General features: G+C 39.1%; 1 protein-coding gene across 15 annotated transcripts in view; it reads right to left on the bottom strand.

Annotated features, from left to right (window-relative positions):
- Positions 1-14,318, bottom strand: part of camk2b1 (calcium/calmodulin-dependent protein kinase (CaM kinase) II beta 1) — a 77,631-nt gene that overhangs the window by 49,819 nt on the left and 13,494 nt on the right. For 13 of the 15 annotated variants that reach the window (XM_085179113.1, XM_085179115.1, XM_085179116.1 and 10 more), the window contains exons 3-5: positions 10,683-10,742; positions 10,121-10,175; positions 9,627-9,692 (exon numbers count right to left, since the gene is read on the bottom strand). In XM_085179113.1, coding sequence (XP_085035239.1) covers positions 9,627-9,692; positions 10,121-10,175; positions 10,683-10,742 — 181 coding nt within the window. Of the gene's footprint in view, positions 1-1,539; positions 1,613-9,626; positions 9,693-10,120; positions 10,176-10,682; positions 10,743-14,318 lie in introns of all 15 variants that reach the window. The other 2 variants (XM_085179114.1, XM_085179117.1) reach the window with 1 other exon arrangement.

Genomic DNA, 14,318 nt, shown 5'->3' with positions numbered 1-14,318 from the left:
GAAAGAGCAAAGAAAACAACATCTTTTCTTCCTTTTTGTTTTTATATCCACAGGTAGACTCAACCGTGTGGAGATCTCACTGCACTGTTGCACTGATTGTTGGTCTTTTCCTGCAGAGATTCATAGATCAACATCTACAAGTTGTAGATTTTTCACAGCCACTTAGAGGCAGTGTAATGGGACTATTCTTGTTCATACCTTCAGCTCTTCAGTATTCCTCCTTTAGATTTTCAAATAATCACCATTCAACCCACGCAGTGAATTGCACACCTTTGGCACACTGTTGGCTTACTGAAGGACCATACAAGTCTGTCTCCAGAGCCTTTACACTCTTGAATTCCCATAATCCTTCTCTCAGCATAGCCTGAGAACTATGGAAATGGACACGGATGCATAACCATAAATCCTCATTTTAAAATACAATGAATTCAGTGTGTCATTCTACAGCGATGTATGTCTTGTTAGACTAAATATCATAGTATACTGCACTGATATCTATTACCTGAGATTGAATGAGCGGTGATATTAATAATAATAACTCCTGCATCGTACTGTACGGCTGAAGGTCTAGAATAAAAGCTTCTTTTTTTTTTAAGGCACTACACTTGTTTATGAAATCACCTTTAAGACTTCATATCAGAATGAAATTGTGTTTAAAATGAATTTGCTTAAGTGGGTTTAATTTGTGATATCTCTGATGTTTTAATATTATCATATGAGTAATATTCTAGCAGCATCCTAAGGTTTCATTTTATTATATTAGAGCTACTTTGAGTCTGACTACGGTGATGTTAAGAAGAGACAGATTGAATATCTAATCAGAAAATCAAAAATATTAAGGAAAATATTCTTTGTTTTATCATCTCTGCTCCTATTTTGCTGTGTCTGTCTTCGAGCCTAAGATCCCGTAACACCTCCATAAAGGTGTTAAATGAGGCTGTCCTGAAAATTCAGGGATCAATACAAGAGAAGTTGGCATTTTAAAGGAAGAGAAGATAAAGAAGGAAGAAAAAGAAAAAAAATCAATGAAGAACACAGTAAATATAGCTGTAGATTTTTCCTAATGAGCCGGGTGGGAGAAATTGATGGTTTCATGGCCTGGATATTTATTGCACCTGCAGAAAGTTGTGTGCTTGCTGCAGGTGACTGTGTGTACATTTGTTGAAGTGCATTCATTAATAGATCTGGCTGTCAGTCAGTGCAACAGGAGCTTTTGTTATGTGGGCGCTGTAAAAAGAAAAAAAAAGTTGAAAAGAAAGGGGGGGGGGCAGATGGATCAGGGAGGGTGAGTGAGGTAGGCCAGGGTCCTCCAATTAAAATTTAAAACACAACACAATAAGACAGCAAAACGTAAACAGCATACCAAGAGACAAGTCGGACAGGCGGACATCAGACCAGTAACTGACAGGAACGACACCACGAACTGACGAGATTGAGGAGGAAGGAAGGAGAAAAGAAACGAAGGAAGCAAGCAAAAGGATGGGGGGAAGGGGACGTTAGGAGGGTGAGGGATGCAGATGCTTCTCTACTTTTACTAACCTTCAGGTCCCTGTGCACTATGTCATGTTGGTGAATGTGATGGACACTTTCTAGAATCTGATGGATACAGTGACTGTGAAGACAAAACAGAGAGAGGAGGGACGGTGGGAGTGGAGAGGGGAGTGAAAGGATGGATGGAGATGGATGGACCGTAGGAATGTATAGAGAGGGGTGAAGGTGGAGAAATGATAGAGAAGGAGTGGAGGAGAAAGAGGGATGCCAAATGGGTGACAGAGAAAAGACAAAATGAAAGATGAGAACAGGGCAGGTTAGGAGGAGGAAGAGAGGTCATGTAATAGGTGGGAGGGAGAAAGGAGAAGGCAAGAGAGATTGATGCAGACAGAGGTGGAAGGAGAGGGATGGGTGAGTGAATGCAGGTGGAGGAGACAAAAACGTTTCGTTTTGCTTCTTTAAACATGATGAGAGACAGGGGCAGCCACAGCAGAACAACCTGGCAGACAAAAAACACATCAAACACTGACAGAGGAGAGGAGAGGAGAGGAGAGGAGAGGAGAGGAGAGGAGAGGAGAGGAGAGGAGAGGAGAGGAGAGGAGAGGAGAGGAGAGGAGAGGAGAGGAGGAAACGAAAAAAGATGACAGATTTTGAAAGTGAAGATAAAAATGTTCTGCAGAGGAGAAAGAAAATGATAATAATACATAAGAGAAATGGAACACTTATGTATAGGATGAAACTGAATCATAGAAGACTGGTGGGCTGTTGTCGGGCTATTTTTCCATCACTAAAAGGAAAACACATCACCATGCGTGTGCACTGCAGAGAGACACATGAAACTAACTCGCTATGATGTGTGTGCGTTTGTATTTTAATGTGTGTGCATGTAGGCTTAGTGCAATGAGAGAGTTTAATGTGCAGAATATGTGACTAATAGCAGGCGCAAGGAGACAGGCAGCCTGCAGGATCCACACCCACACAGTGTCTAATGAGTGGGAGGCCTGAGAGAGAGAATCAGAGAGATATACAGTGTGTATGTGCATGCTTACTCAGACACACACACACACACACACACACACACACACACACACACACACACACACACACAGAAAAAAAACAAAAAACAAAACATGGCTAGCTTATGATTTGATACTCGTCAACACCAAAAGGCATATTTCTGTTATAGTAAATCCTACTGACTGCACTAATTTCCTGATCCTGGAAGCAATCTGCAGCCACATGGTAATCCTACCATTAAATTTAATGCGTTTCAAAAAAGAAACCTGAGTATGTAAAGTAAAGGCATTTAGAAGATGTAATATAACGCTTTTTTCTAATCTTAAAGAGTAACTTGAAAAAAAAGCTGCAGGCTCAGCATTGCACCGTTGCAGCACTGTTTAAAATTTAACCCTAGTCACAAGTTCCTGACCTGAGCTCTTGTGTTAAATGATTTCTAACCCGCAGCATACTAAACGGGAGGTCAGTGGTTTCCAAACTCCATTCGTGTGGCACCTGGAGCCACCCAACATCAAGAGTTGGGTGTTATGATATATTAAATATAGAAAAGCTAGATGGTACCCTGCAGATTTACACATTAATATTTACTTAAAATGTATTTTCCTTAAAAATAAAATCAGTAAAATAAAAACATTGTGTAGGCATTTCACTAGTTGGGCCCACGTCCTCATTTTAGGTTTGACAGCATTTTAGTAAGTAAAGGTGAATGGTTTGGACATTAATTGAGCTGCAGTTTGGGGAAGGCCTCGAAGGGGAGTGGCAGCAGCTCCCGGGCCTGGCCGGTCCCCATGTACTAAATAGAAGTGAAGAAGTTAAGATAAGAACCAGAAGGTGCGTGTTTGGAGGTGTGGTCCTACTCCTGAAATTCTGATACTTGATCTCCAATTAGAAAAGACAAAAAGATGTTGACACGTCACTAATAGGTGGTTTTTGGTCTTGTTTGGAGGGATAATCAGATATATACAGCTGAAAATATATAATGTAGTGAGCATAATGCAGCTAAAGTCTGTTGAATAATAATCGGTTATATTTTCGTTAGTGTACTTTAACTTGTGAACAATCCATCTGACAGTAAAAGTAAACAAAGTAAACATATAATATTTATTCATAACAATCAAGGAAAGTTACTTTGCAGTAGCGGTTAATGTAATTTTAATGACAATCAAAGGAAATTTAAAAAAAAAACATTTTAAAATATTATATTTTTATAATTATAATCTATTAAAAACATGTATTGGTTTTCCATTCAATGTTAAAAAAAATGTTTTTTTTAAGGTTTTCCAGATTCTATATATGATAGCTGAATGGTTGACGAAACAAGAAAAAGAAAGGGCGCTACATGTAGTAAATCCACCCTAGAGTAAGGACTTAACAGCAGCACCGCAGAAAATCATAGGTGGGTGTACAGCACAGATAAAGATGTTTTATGAGTCACAAAGTTAACAGTTATCATTAAGTGGTTATGATAACTATTTGTGTTTGACTGTTTCAGGAAGGACATGCCTGTGACTTAATCAGATAAGAGGTGAAATCCTGCACAGAACACCACACTGTCTGGCTTCTTCTCTTCAATATAACCTGCTCTATATTTGCTTTTTCACACTTCCTGATGCTGCTGTTTGGGCTGTCAGCTAATATAAAGTGACAGTGATTTGAAAGTTTACTGCATGCCTGCGTGGACACAGTGTTTGGCCTGACAGAAACCCACTGAGTATGGCATTTAGAAATAGGGGAGCGTCTCCATGCTGCTCCTTTGTTTATCCATTTGTGCATGCCTCTAATATCTCACTGTCCAAAACCATTTTGTCATTCCGAGTGATTGTTTATGGACTCCTGGCGGGGCAAAGAGGGGGAAAAGAGTGCAACGCTCATCTTACTGGCTAAAAAAAAATGTGACATGCTCAGCACTTTCAGCTATAACGTCCCACTGTTCTCTGCAGGAAACTGAAGTGACACTCGGAGGAAAATCAAATACAGCATCAGTGAATGTGTCAAGCGTGGGGTACCTCTCATATGCCTGTGTATGCTTTCAAACTACACCGCGTTTTCTCTTGTGAGCATGGTTAAAAAGTTTTTTTTAAAAGAGGATCAAAGAAAAAAATAGATTGGCTGCCATGTTTTTTGTGCTACATAAAGTAAGAACAAACAAAACAATCTTTCAAAATGCTTCACCATGGAAACTAAAGCGCAAACCATTCATGGCAGTGCATCAGTGTAGCCAAGCAGAAAGTAAATTCTCAGAACAATGTTTTGCATATTAAACACACAAGACAGAATCAAAGTTCACAATATATTTAATGTCTAATGCTGTGGGGTGGTGTGAGGATGCGTAGTCCAATGCTGATCTACAAATCAGGACTAAACTTACCTTCTTATGACAGGAACAAATCTAGATTAAACACTAAACTGAATCTCTTTTAATCTCAGGCTGCACAGTCTGAGCATGTGCATCAGATTTCACTCCACGGAGAGTTTCACTAAACTGCTGGCTGGTATAAAAAGCTCATATAATCTGCCTGGTCAAAAGAAAAAAAATACATTTCACTGCACTACTTTTAAGCTTTTTTAATATTGATTTCCATGCAGAGCTGTGTTATTTTTTTACTAAGCCCCTAAAATCTACTTCAGCACATCCGGAAGATTCTCAATAGAAGTTAAGGTCTGGGCTCTTTGGTGGCCAATCCATGTATAAAAATGATGCCTCATGCTCTGTGAACCACTCTCACAACCTAAGACCAAAGAATCCTGGCATTGTCATCTGGAAATATATTAATCCATGACCCACACCTTATGTATTTTTTACTTTTAAGATGTTTCAGAAAGTGTGTGGGGAAAATGGTTTGCTAACCTTAACCGTAAAACAACTTAATAAATCAACAATGTTTGCGTGCCACTGCTCCAGCTCCCTAAATATTCCTGAATGCAGCTTTATTTGCAATCAAATAAAGCACGATGGCCTCGATCCAATCAAACGCTGCTTAAGAGAAACTCGGTTCTGACGGGGGGCGACAAGGTGTTATGCTACACAGTTTGGGGTCTGTGTGCGAGTGAGACTAATTATCGTAGCTAATTAAAGTCCCACTTCTTGCTGGTCTCCAAGGGAGCGAGGGGGGAGGACTGGGGTGGGGGTGGTAGGTGGAGGTGGGGAGGGGGGTACTGGCCTGAATGAGTGACATTCAGAAAGGAGGGGAAAGGAAAGTGAGTCCGTGTGTGTATGTGTGCATGAGCAAGGGATGAACATTTCAAGGGTTACAAGGTGGGTGGCAAATGCTGTAGGGTTTATGTGTACTGTAGGATAAAGCAGGTGCCTGGCGGCCTACACATAAAGAGTAAACCACTGCCTCGCTGCTGTCAAAACAGATTACAAATTCAGAAAGATATACAAGAACATTTCTTTATATCCTGTTATGGAAGTATAGTTCAGCTGCCTTTACCTGGCCACTAAAATAAATAAAGTGCATTTTGTTTTATTCGTTTAAAAGCATCACACACGCAGTGAGATGCCAGTATGCAATAAATGAGACAGAAGCCTCTGATAGAAAATGCCCAGTAGAAAGACAACATTTAATCCAGAATGAAGAAGAAAAAAAAAATCACTGTTTAATTTAGAAGCACCATCACGACAGAGCTACATCTAGTATCTCATCATTCTTTTCTCTGACACCATCAAAATGGTAATTTAGTGAATGAAAGTCAGATTTATATATAGCAGATGTCTCTGTATGTCTCAGATATGCTGTCACCCTCATTACATAAATTATAGTATGCGTGGGAATCAGAAAATCTCACAAGATGATACTCTTACAGTTTGAGTGGTATTGCGATATAGAATGATTCTGGGATGAGACAAGATATTCATAACAAATTCTGTGTAACTGAGTAAAGAAAACCACTAAAAAGGCAGAAGGCAGTAATTATGTATACTTTTAATTCACTTGTAATCCGCATGAGTATGTATGTTATTATCTGATAATAATTCAATATGCCAGCTTAACAAATTAGTTCTTGGATTTGCCGTCTTGTGTGTTCCTTCTATTTCACTGCAAATACTGTTTCCATCCCCTTTATCAATTTTATTTGATAAGAACCAACAAAAAAGAGTCAGGAAGTGCCTCCATGGATATTTATAGGATATCTATATTGCTTTATATATATGACCATCGTAATGAAAGTAAGTAATGTGTTTGCCTTTTCATACAATTTCTATCGTACTGTAAGTTTCTGAAAAGCAGAGAATCTTAGATGCATTTGAAACAGCAAAACCACATTTACGTTTGTTGGAAGCATAAATTGTTTCTTGAGATCAAGATTTTAAAAAAATCTCTTATATTTTAGACTTGTGAGTGGGTACATTTGCATTAAAGTGAACAAATTACAGAGCACTGTGGGTTATGACCTTTCTGCTGTGAGTGATATAAGTGCCTCTTAGCCACCTGCTGTAACTGCTGACATTAGCAGCTGACATCTATATGAATGTTTTCCTGAAAAACAAAACAATTCACCCACAAAGACGACAATGTATATCCAAGTCCATCTTATGAGCTAATCTTGGACCCAGTGCTAAAATTAATGACCGTAAGGACCAGGCCATATCAGGGTTGATTTACCTGTTGATGGAGCATAGTGTGATTAAAAATAACACGATTACTGTGGTTTAACTGACACATTGATTGAGATATATGGTGTTAGGGAAGAACATCTTACTTTAATGGAAAATATTAACAAGAGTTACTGAACTTGATGATGATGATTCCTGACTTACAAATCAAACAATGACAGTAAAGTGTGTAAACAGCTCACTGGTCGGAGATGTTTTACCCAAGGACATCAAAGAAACAAAGTTTCATGATTACCTGAACCCTCACCATCCTCGTTAACTCGAACAAACCTCAGAAAATAAAAGTTAGCCTTTTCCATCAGTTACACAGTCGATGCTAAAGAGTAAAAGCACTTTCAACAAACTAAGTCAAACTCTGAGTGGAGACTTGGGCTGAAATTGGCCATTTACTGTGCCAAACTGGTGTGATTTTCTACAACAGCAGACTATTCAGTTCTGCTTTTAATGTTGCTGAATGGACTAACACCCACATCACAACTGTCAGTTTCAAGCATCTCTCTCACTCTTCTCTCAGCCTATTGTCTGTCCACCCCCCCACTCCATTTCCTCTTCCGCCATTGGTTAAAAAGCAAACTGTGTATATGTGTGTCGATGAGTCAGCATGAGTGGTGGGTGTGAGATATCAAACGGCACGGGTGGCTGTGGGGGAAGGGGGAGGGGGGGTGAAAAAGAAAGTAAAGTGGAGGACGGAAGCAAAAGAGAAAGAAAGAGAAAAGCAAGAAAGTAGGTAGGACGCGCACACGCACGAGGTAGACAAGGTCATGCTTATATTCTTGTTTTCATATTTCTCAGTGTTTAAAGGAAAAGCATGTGAGGAACATGAATGAGCAACATAACAGTGTAAAGGTGTACCCTGAACATCCACACCAGCTAAGCTATTTGAAAGAAACATACCTGAGGTTTGACCGATTAGAGTTCTACATATAGTTACAAACACCAGCAACCTATCATGTGAGAGATACAATGCAGTTTTTTGTTCTTTGTAGCAAAGGCTGTCATTATCTTGGGGTTTCGATTTTCCTGTGCCAGAAAAAAATTACTGCTTTTGAGGCTATTTTAGCACCACACGCTGCACTTCAAGTGAAATTATTTATTTTCTTTTTGAGAACAAAAAAATCGAACGATGTATTCATCAAAACACTTGTGCCGAAAGCTTCTTTCTGTGACACGTTTTACGCTTTGCAGACCATTTGTAGGTTTACAACAAACACCACTTTTTTCTGGCTTCATGTTTTTTCCTGTTTTCCTTATAAGACTCGATGGTGCATTTCGAGAGGTTATTCACACAGACGGCTTTTGATTTAATTTAAGAAAATGTTTTGAAAGACATTAAGATTTATACTTTTATGTTAAAATAATATGAAATGTAATAAAAAACTACCTAGATTTTGTTTGTATAGACCAGAATAGGTTAAAGATGACTTCGAGTGAGTCCTAAATCAAGCCACTTCTCTATTCTGTGCCGACTGATCACCTTTAAAAGGCAAATGAAATGTTTTTCTAAACTTTGATGTCAAACAGCTTCTGACTGCATCATGTCATGTTTGATGGCTGTGTTGTCAGCTGGAGTTTAATGTATGGCTGTAACTAACAGCTGTAACTAAACAGAGACAGAACTCCAATACAAACAACATCACGGTTTAACCGTCCTGTGGCAAGTGTCTAAACCCATAGCTGGTTTATGTCCACCTGCTCTCTGTATGCTTTAGTACTGATTTAAGATTTTGCTGAGCACGTCTGGGTCCGACTTTAAGCCACTTAGCAGAAAAATCAGCTCCATAATAACAAGTTCACAAAAGAAAAACAAAAGAATGTGCTGCCTTTTCATCCAAAAACTTGGTAAACTGTGTTTTTAAGGATGTTATATCAATACAACAACAGTTATTGTTATTGCTCAGATATTTTGTAGTTATATAAACACATATCTTGTGTTATGCATGTGTTTGCAACTTCGACCCTAACCACAGGTTACAAAAATACAAGTATCTTAGTCACCACAATTTACTGTGATTTGGTACTGAAAACCTATGTCCTGTGTCAGTGTGAGAGTACTCTGATGTAAAGGAAGAGGCAAAGGACAGAGGAGAAATATAACAAACAAAGGGGAGATAAAGATGAAAAGAACAACGAAAGTGGGGGTGGTAGTAGTATAGCAATGAAAACAGGAAGTAGAAGGAATACCACTAACAGAATAGAAAAGGCAAGAAGATACAAAAGAAGACAGTAAAATACAGAGAAAGAACAGAAGTGAACAGCAACACATGCAGACAAAGGATGTAAGGGGCAGAAAACAGGGGACAAGATAAGACAACACAGAGCAAGTAGTAAGAGGAGAGGACAGTGAGACGAAGAGGGGAAGGAAGAGTAGAGCAGAGTCACAAAAGAAGAGGAAGAACATGTACAATCAAAGAAAAAAAACAGACGAGAAGACAACAGAGGACAAAGACCATTTAAGGGCAAAGAGAAACCCAACATACAGGAGTGAAGGCTGCGCTCCTACCTGGCATCGGCCTCACTGTAATACTCTCTGGCTACGATGTCTTCAAATAGTTCACCTCCGGTCACCCTGTAAAAGCAGACAACACACAGACACACACACACACGTTTATTTAGGAAAGCTGGAATGGTTGGAGTGGGAGGAGGAGGTAGTGATGGTGGTGTGTGGTTATAAATGCTTCAAATCAAGGATTCCTACTTCAGTTCTTATTTTCTACAGCTCCCCCCTTCCCCCCAATCCTCCTTCACTTCATCCCCCCTTCCCACACCGTTACCATGGAAACTAGAGGGAATTGCTGAGAGATAGATGTGGATAGTGTGGGTGGTGATAGTGGCAGTGGTGGTGGGGCAAATATAAGAGAGAGTTATGCAATTGTATATGTATATGGAAGAGCTGGGAAAACTGAGAGGCAGGAGCTAAAAGAAAAGGGGGGCAGAAGATGAAAAGGGATGAGGAGGAGCAGAGAGGAGAGGATGACGACGATGACGATGACTTACAAGTCAAACAGGAGGTAGTGGAAGCCCTCCTCTGATATACTGTCATGAAGACGAACTGCGAGAGAAAAAAAGGGAGATTGAGAGAGATAAAGTGATACCTGGGCTCTGTGTAGCTGGAGCATTTAAGCTACGATGGTTATTCAAAGAGTTTCTGAAAAACACTGGGGATGACTGCTGCATTACAAGCACAAGTTTTTGGTTGTTTTTTTTAAAAAGGAAAAAGGTGAGATAAAGAGATAGTGAGAGTGCGCGTGGGGTAGAAACCACAGGGGGTCGAAATAATTGAGTCTTACGTCATATGTGTTTACAATAGGGTAGAAGCTTCTGGCAATACAGGGCTCGGTTTAAACAACAAATGAATAAAAACTATATACTTCTATTGGATCTTTTAATAAAAATTGTTAAGTGTGAGTTTTGGCTTTGGCAAAAAAAAGAAATTGTTCTGTATCAGGAATAAAAGACTGTTAATCAAATCTAAACTGGTCTTTACTTTTAAATGGATTCAAACTCATTTAAATAAATTATTTTCAGTGGGTTGAAAATAAGAAAAGCATGTCCTCACCGATGTTGGGGTGTTTCAACAGACGACAAATACGAGCCTCTCGCTCCAGCTTCTGGTGATCTGAGGTGCAACAAAAGAGAGAGAGGTATGTCAGAGTTATTGCTAAACTTGGGTTATAAATATGTTATCTTTTATTGTAGAAGGCTTTTTAGGACGACAAGGTTAAATGTGTCAAAAACAGTTTAGAAAATGGTTTCATGTCACAAAGGACGAAGAGAACGCAGAGGAACCCAGTGGGTGTAAAATATGGAAAACGTGAAACATAATAACAAGTTTTAAACTAAGAAGGCTCAAGGTGGATTCCAGTGCTACATACGATAATTTAAAAAAACAAACACATTCTTGATTTACTCCATAGTTTAATGGGTGATGTTCATTAAGGCCCACAAGATTCAGCAAGTTTCAGTATTGGTGACTGACAACATAACTGTTATCTAGTCAGAGCAGCATTTAAACATAAAACTGCACTAAAAAAAATAAATAAAAATGAAGACGTAATGAAAAAAAAGGTCAAAAAGATCAAATAAATATCCATCCATACAAAGCATTTTGAGACCTGCATTATTCGTGTCCATGAATTCAAGAGTCTATGTAAAAGCTGAGAATGAATATTTAGCAAAAATACAGCAAGTTGTTCAAATTATAAAACAACAAACTGAATTTAAATAATGTTGCTGAATTTTTGTGTGTGTTACATTTTTCTCCATAATGCAGAAAATATAAGAAATATATGAAGCAACATAAATTTTATATATTATGTTTAAGTGGCTTTGAACTTTGAGTATTTCAGAAACTCGTGATCTACTGGGATTTTCCCACACAACCAACTCTGGGGTTTACAAAGACTGGTCCCGTAAAGAGAAAATGAGCAGCGGTTCACTAGGAGAAGATACTTTGTTACTCCCAGACTTCAAAGGAGCATAGCCATAATTCTTCCGCCCAGAAGGAAGAGAATAGTAATTCAAATAACCACTTATTACAACCAAGATATGCAGAAGAGCATCTCTGAATGCAGGAAGAAGCAGAAGACCACACTGCCTGCCATTCCTGGTTGCACAGAAAACTACTTTGAGACTAAAATTTGTTGCCTGGTGTGTCTGTGCAAATTTGGTGCAAACAGCATGAAACAGTGGTTCCACAGTGGATGTGTTATATCAATAAAGCAATGATGTGGGAATTATTTTATAGGGATATTTTCTGGGCTTCAGTACTAGCTGAGCAGCATTTTGACACCAGAGCATACCAACTACTGCTGCTGACCATGTTTATTCTTTTATGACCGCTATCTACACATCTTCTGATGGCTACTTTAAGGATAAAATACTCTGGTGGTTTCCTTCACCTGACCTGAATCAATCCAATAGTGCGTCTTTGGGTTGTGGTGGAACCAGGGGCGTAATTTCCAGGGGGGTTTGAGGGTTATGACCCCCCAATAATCAGACCCAACCAATAAAATTATGAATGATCTTGCATAAATAGGCTCTTGGTTTTCTTTACTCTTTTCAGGTACTACCAGCAAAATAGTTGCATGTTTAATCATCTGGGAATTTACCCAGATTTATTTATTTATTTAGACAGAGATCTTGACCCCTCCTATGTTCAGTACAAAGTTACGCCGATGGGTGGAACAGCAGAGTTCAATCGTGGATGCTCAGATGAAAATATCTGCTGGAAATGTGTGATGCTGACATGTCACCACAGACCAAAATCCCTGACTCTAAGCCAGTTCTGAAGACAAAAGAGGATCCAATCCGGTCATAGCAAGGTGCAACTAACGAAGTAATCAGTGGGTGTAATTTACTGTGAGTGGAAGTACAAATATATGAGCATATATACTTCAAGGCACACTATGTATGTATGCAGCTAAAATATTTACATCAGCATGTCCCTTTACATAACAGATTACTGACGCTAACCAACATGCATTACAGGGTTATTGTGCAAGACACAGCCGGCATATAAAGCACACACACATACACACAGGGGGTGGATCACCGGATCCACGAAGCGTGACTGTCAGCACAAACGTACATATGCATAGGTTGCACCCACACGCGTACAATCTGTACGAGTTTAAGAGAACACAGACTGGCAAAACTCAAGTGCACACATTCACACTGGCACTGTGGAGTGACAGTGAAGTGTAAGCATGGTGATTACAGTCTCAGAAGATGAGAGGAGTGAGGCGGAGAAAGGAGTGGAGGAGTGTTGAAGGGGGACAGGAGAGGAGGAGTAAAAAGGAAGGAGAGAAAAAATACAAGGACGTTTAATATGCACAAAGCCTGGTTGCTGTCTTTCTGGTGAAACAATAAGACACCGCTAATCACTGCCTGCTACTTCTTTTTTTTTCTTTTTAACTCTAGTCATTTATTCTTCACATTTGGTTTTTGTTTGAGGCTATGAACTCACTGAATATTTTTTCCCCATTTATTTGTTTGTCCATGTGTAACAAACTGCATTTTAATGGGACTGAATTTCATCTTTTCAAAACATGGATTCACATCTAACCTACTCAGAAACACACTGATTACAATGTTTGTGATTTACTGGGAGAGACCTATTGCAAACTAGCACTTTAAATAAGGCTATCATTCCTGCGCGATCACGTTACTGCGTGATCGTGCAAGCTTTCACTCCAGTTGAACTGTATCTGACTGACTCTTAAAAACTACCAACTCTCAGCTTGTGTTTAGCACTCCCAGATGTTATCTGTCATACTAATGTCAAGTGTTGGAAAACTTGTCATGGGCACTCGCATCGCATTTCATTCTATCAGTGGCAGGTGCTAATATTACAGTACAGAATTGGCTCACAGTAGCTGCTGTGGTGCATCATCTATCGTCTACCATCTGTGCCTTTGTTATCAATCCATCATCTACGTGGGACAGTTTTATTATTAATATTGTGATATCAAGTATTGAAAGATCTATTGAAATATAACACATATGTCATTACTGGGCTTTTTTTCTTGCCTTGCTTCTGTTTAAAACTCATTTGGCATTGTGAGGTGAGGTAATAAAAAAAACTCATCATAGGATTTACAGATGGAGGATAACTGAGGATGAGATACACAACCTCCCCTGAAATGAACATGGTCTTTTATCAGGTCTTCTATCAGAGCTTTATCAGACCGGGAGATAACACTACAGCAAAAAATTGTGTATGACGGATGACCTTCCCATGGCAGAACACTCATAACAGATGCTCTTCTCAACTGCCCTGCATAAAAGAGGACACAACTGATAACTGTCTATACAGTCTGCAGTGTGTGTGTGTGTGTGTGTGTGCACGCGTGTATGTGTGTATACCAAGGAAGAAGTCAGCTATCAGGTTCAACTGTACGACAGTATTTTTAGTACTGCATATGAGGGGTCAGCGTAGTTTAACAAGAACTATGGAGATTAATGTAATTTTATTTATGTATTGCATGTAGTGTATCAGGATAAAACTGATATGTAACTGACGGTTAAAAACCCGGTTTATAAAAGGTACCTTCTCTCATGTATAAACGGTGGGAGATTTGCCAGAGCTACTGCAACACTAAACATTTACTTAAATAGATTTATGTAAGGCCAAGAGCTCCATTTGTTTTCATAGTTGTGTTTACGTATTTAGTTAGGTAGAAAGTATTCTAAG

Source organism: Neolamprologus multifasciatus, chromosome 12 (assembly GCF_963576455.1).
Source record: "Neolamprologus multifasciatus chromosome 12, fNeoMul1.2, whole genome shotgun sequence".
Taxonomy (NCBI): Eukaryota; Metazoa; Chordata; class Actinopteri; order Cichliformes; family Cichlidae; genus Neolamprologus; species Neolamprologus multifasciatus.
The sequence above is the reverse complement of the archived record's forward strand: the minus strand, read 5'-3'. Positions and strand labels throughout refer to the sequence as shown.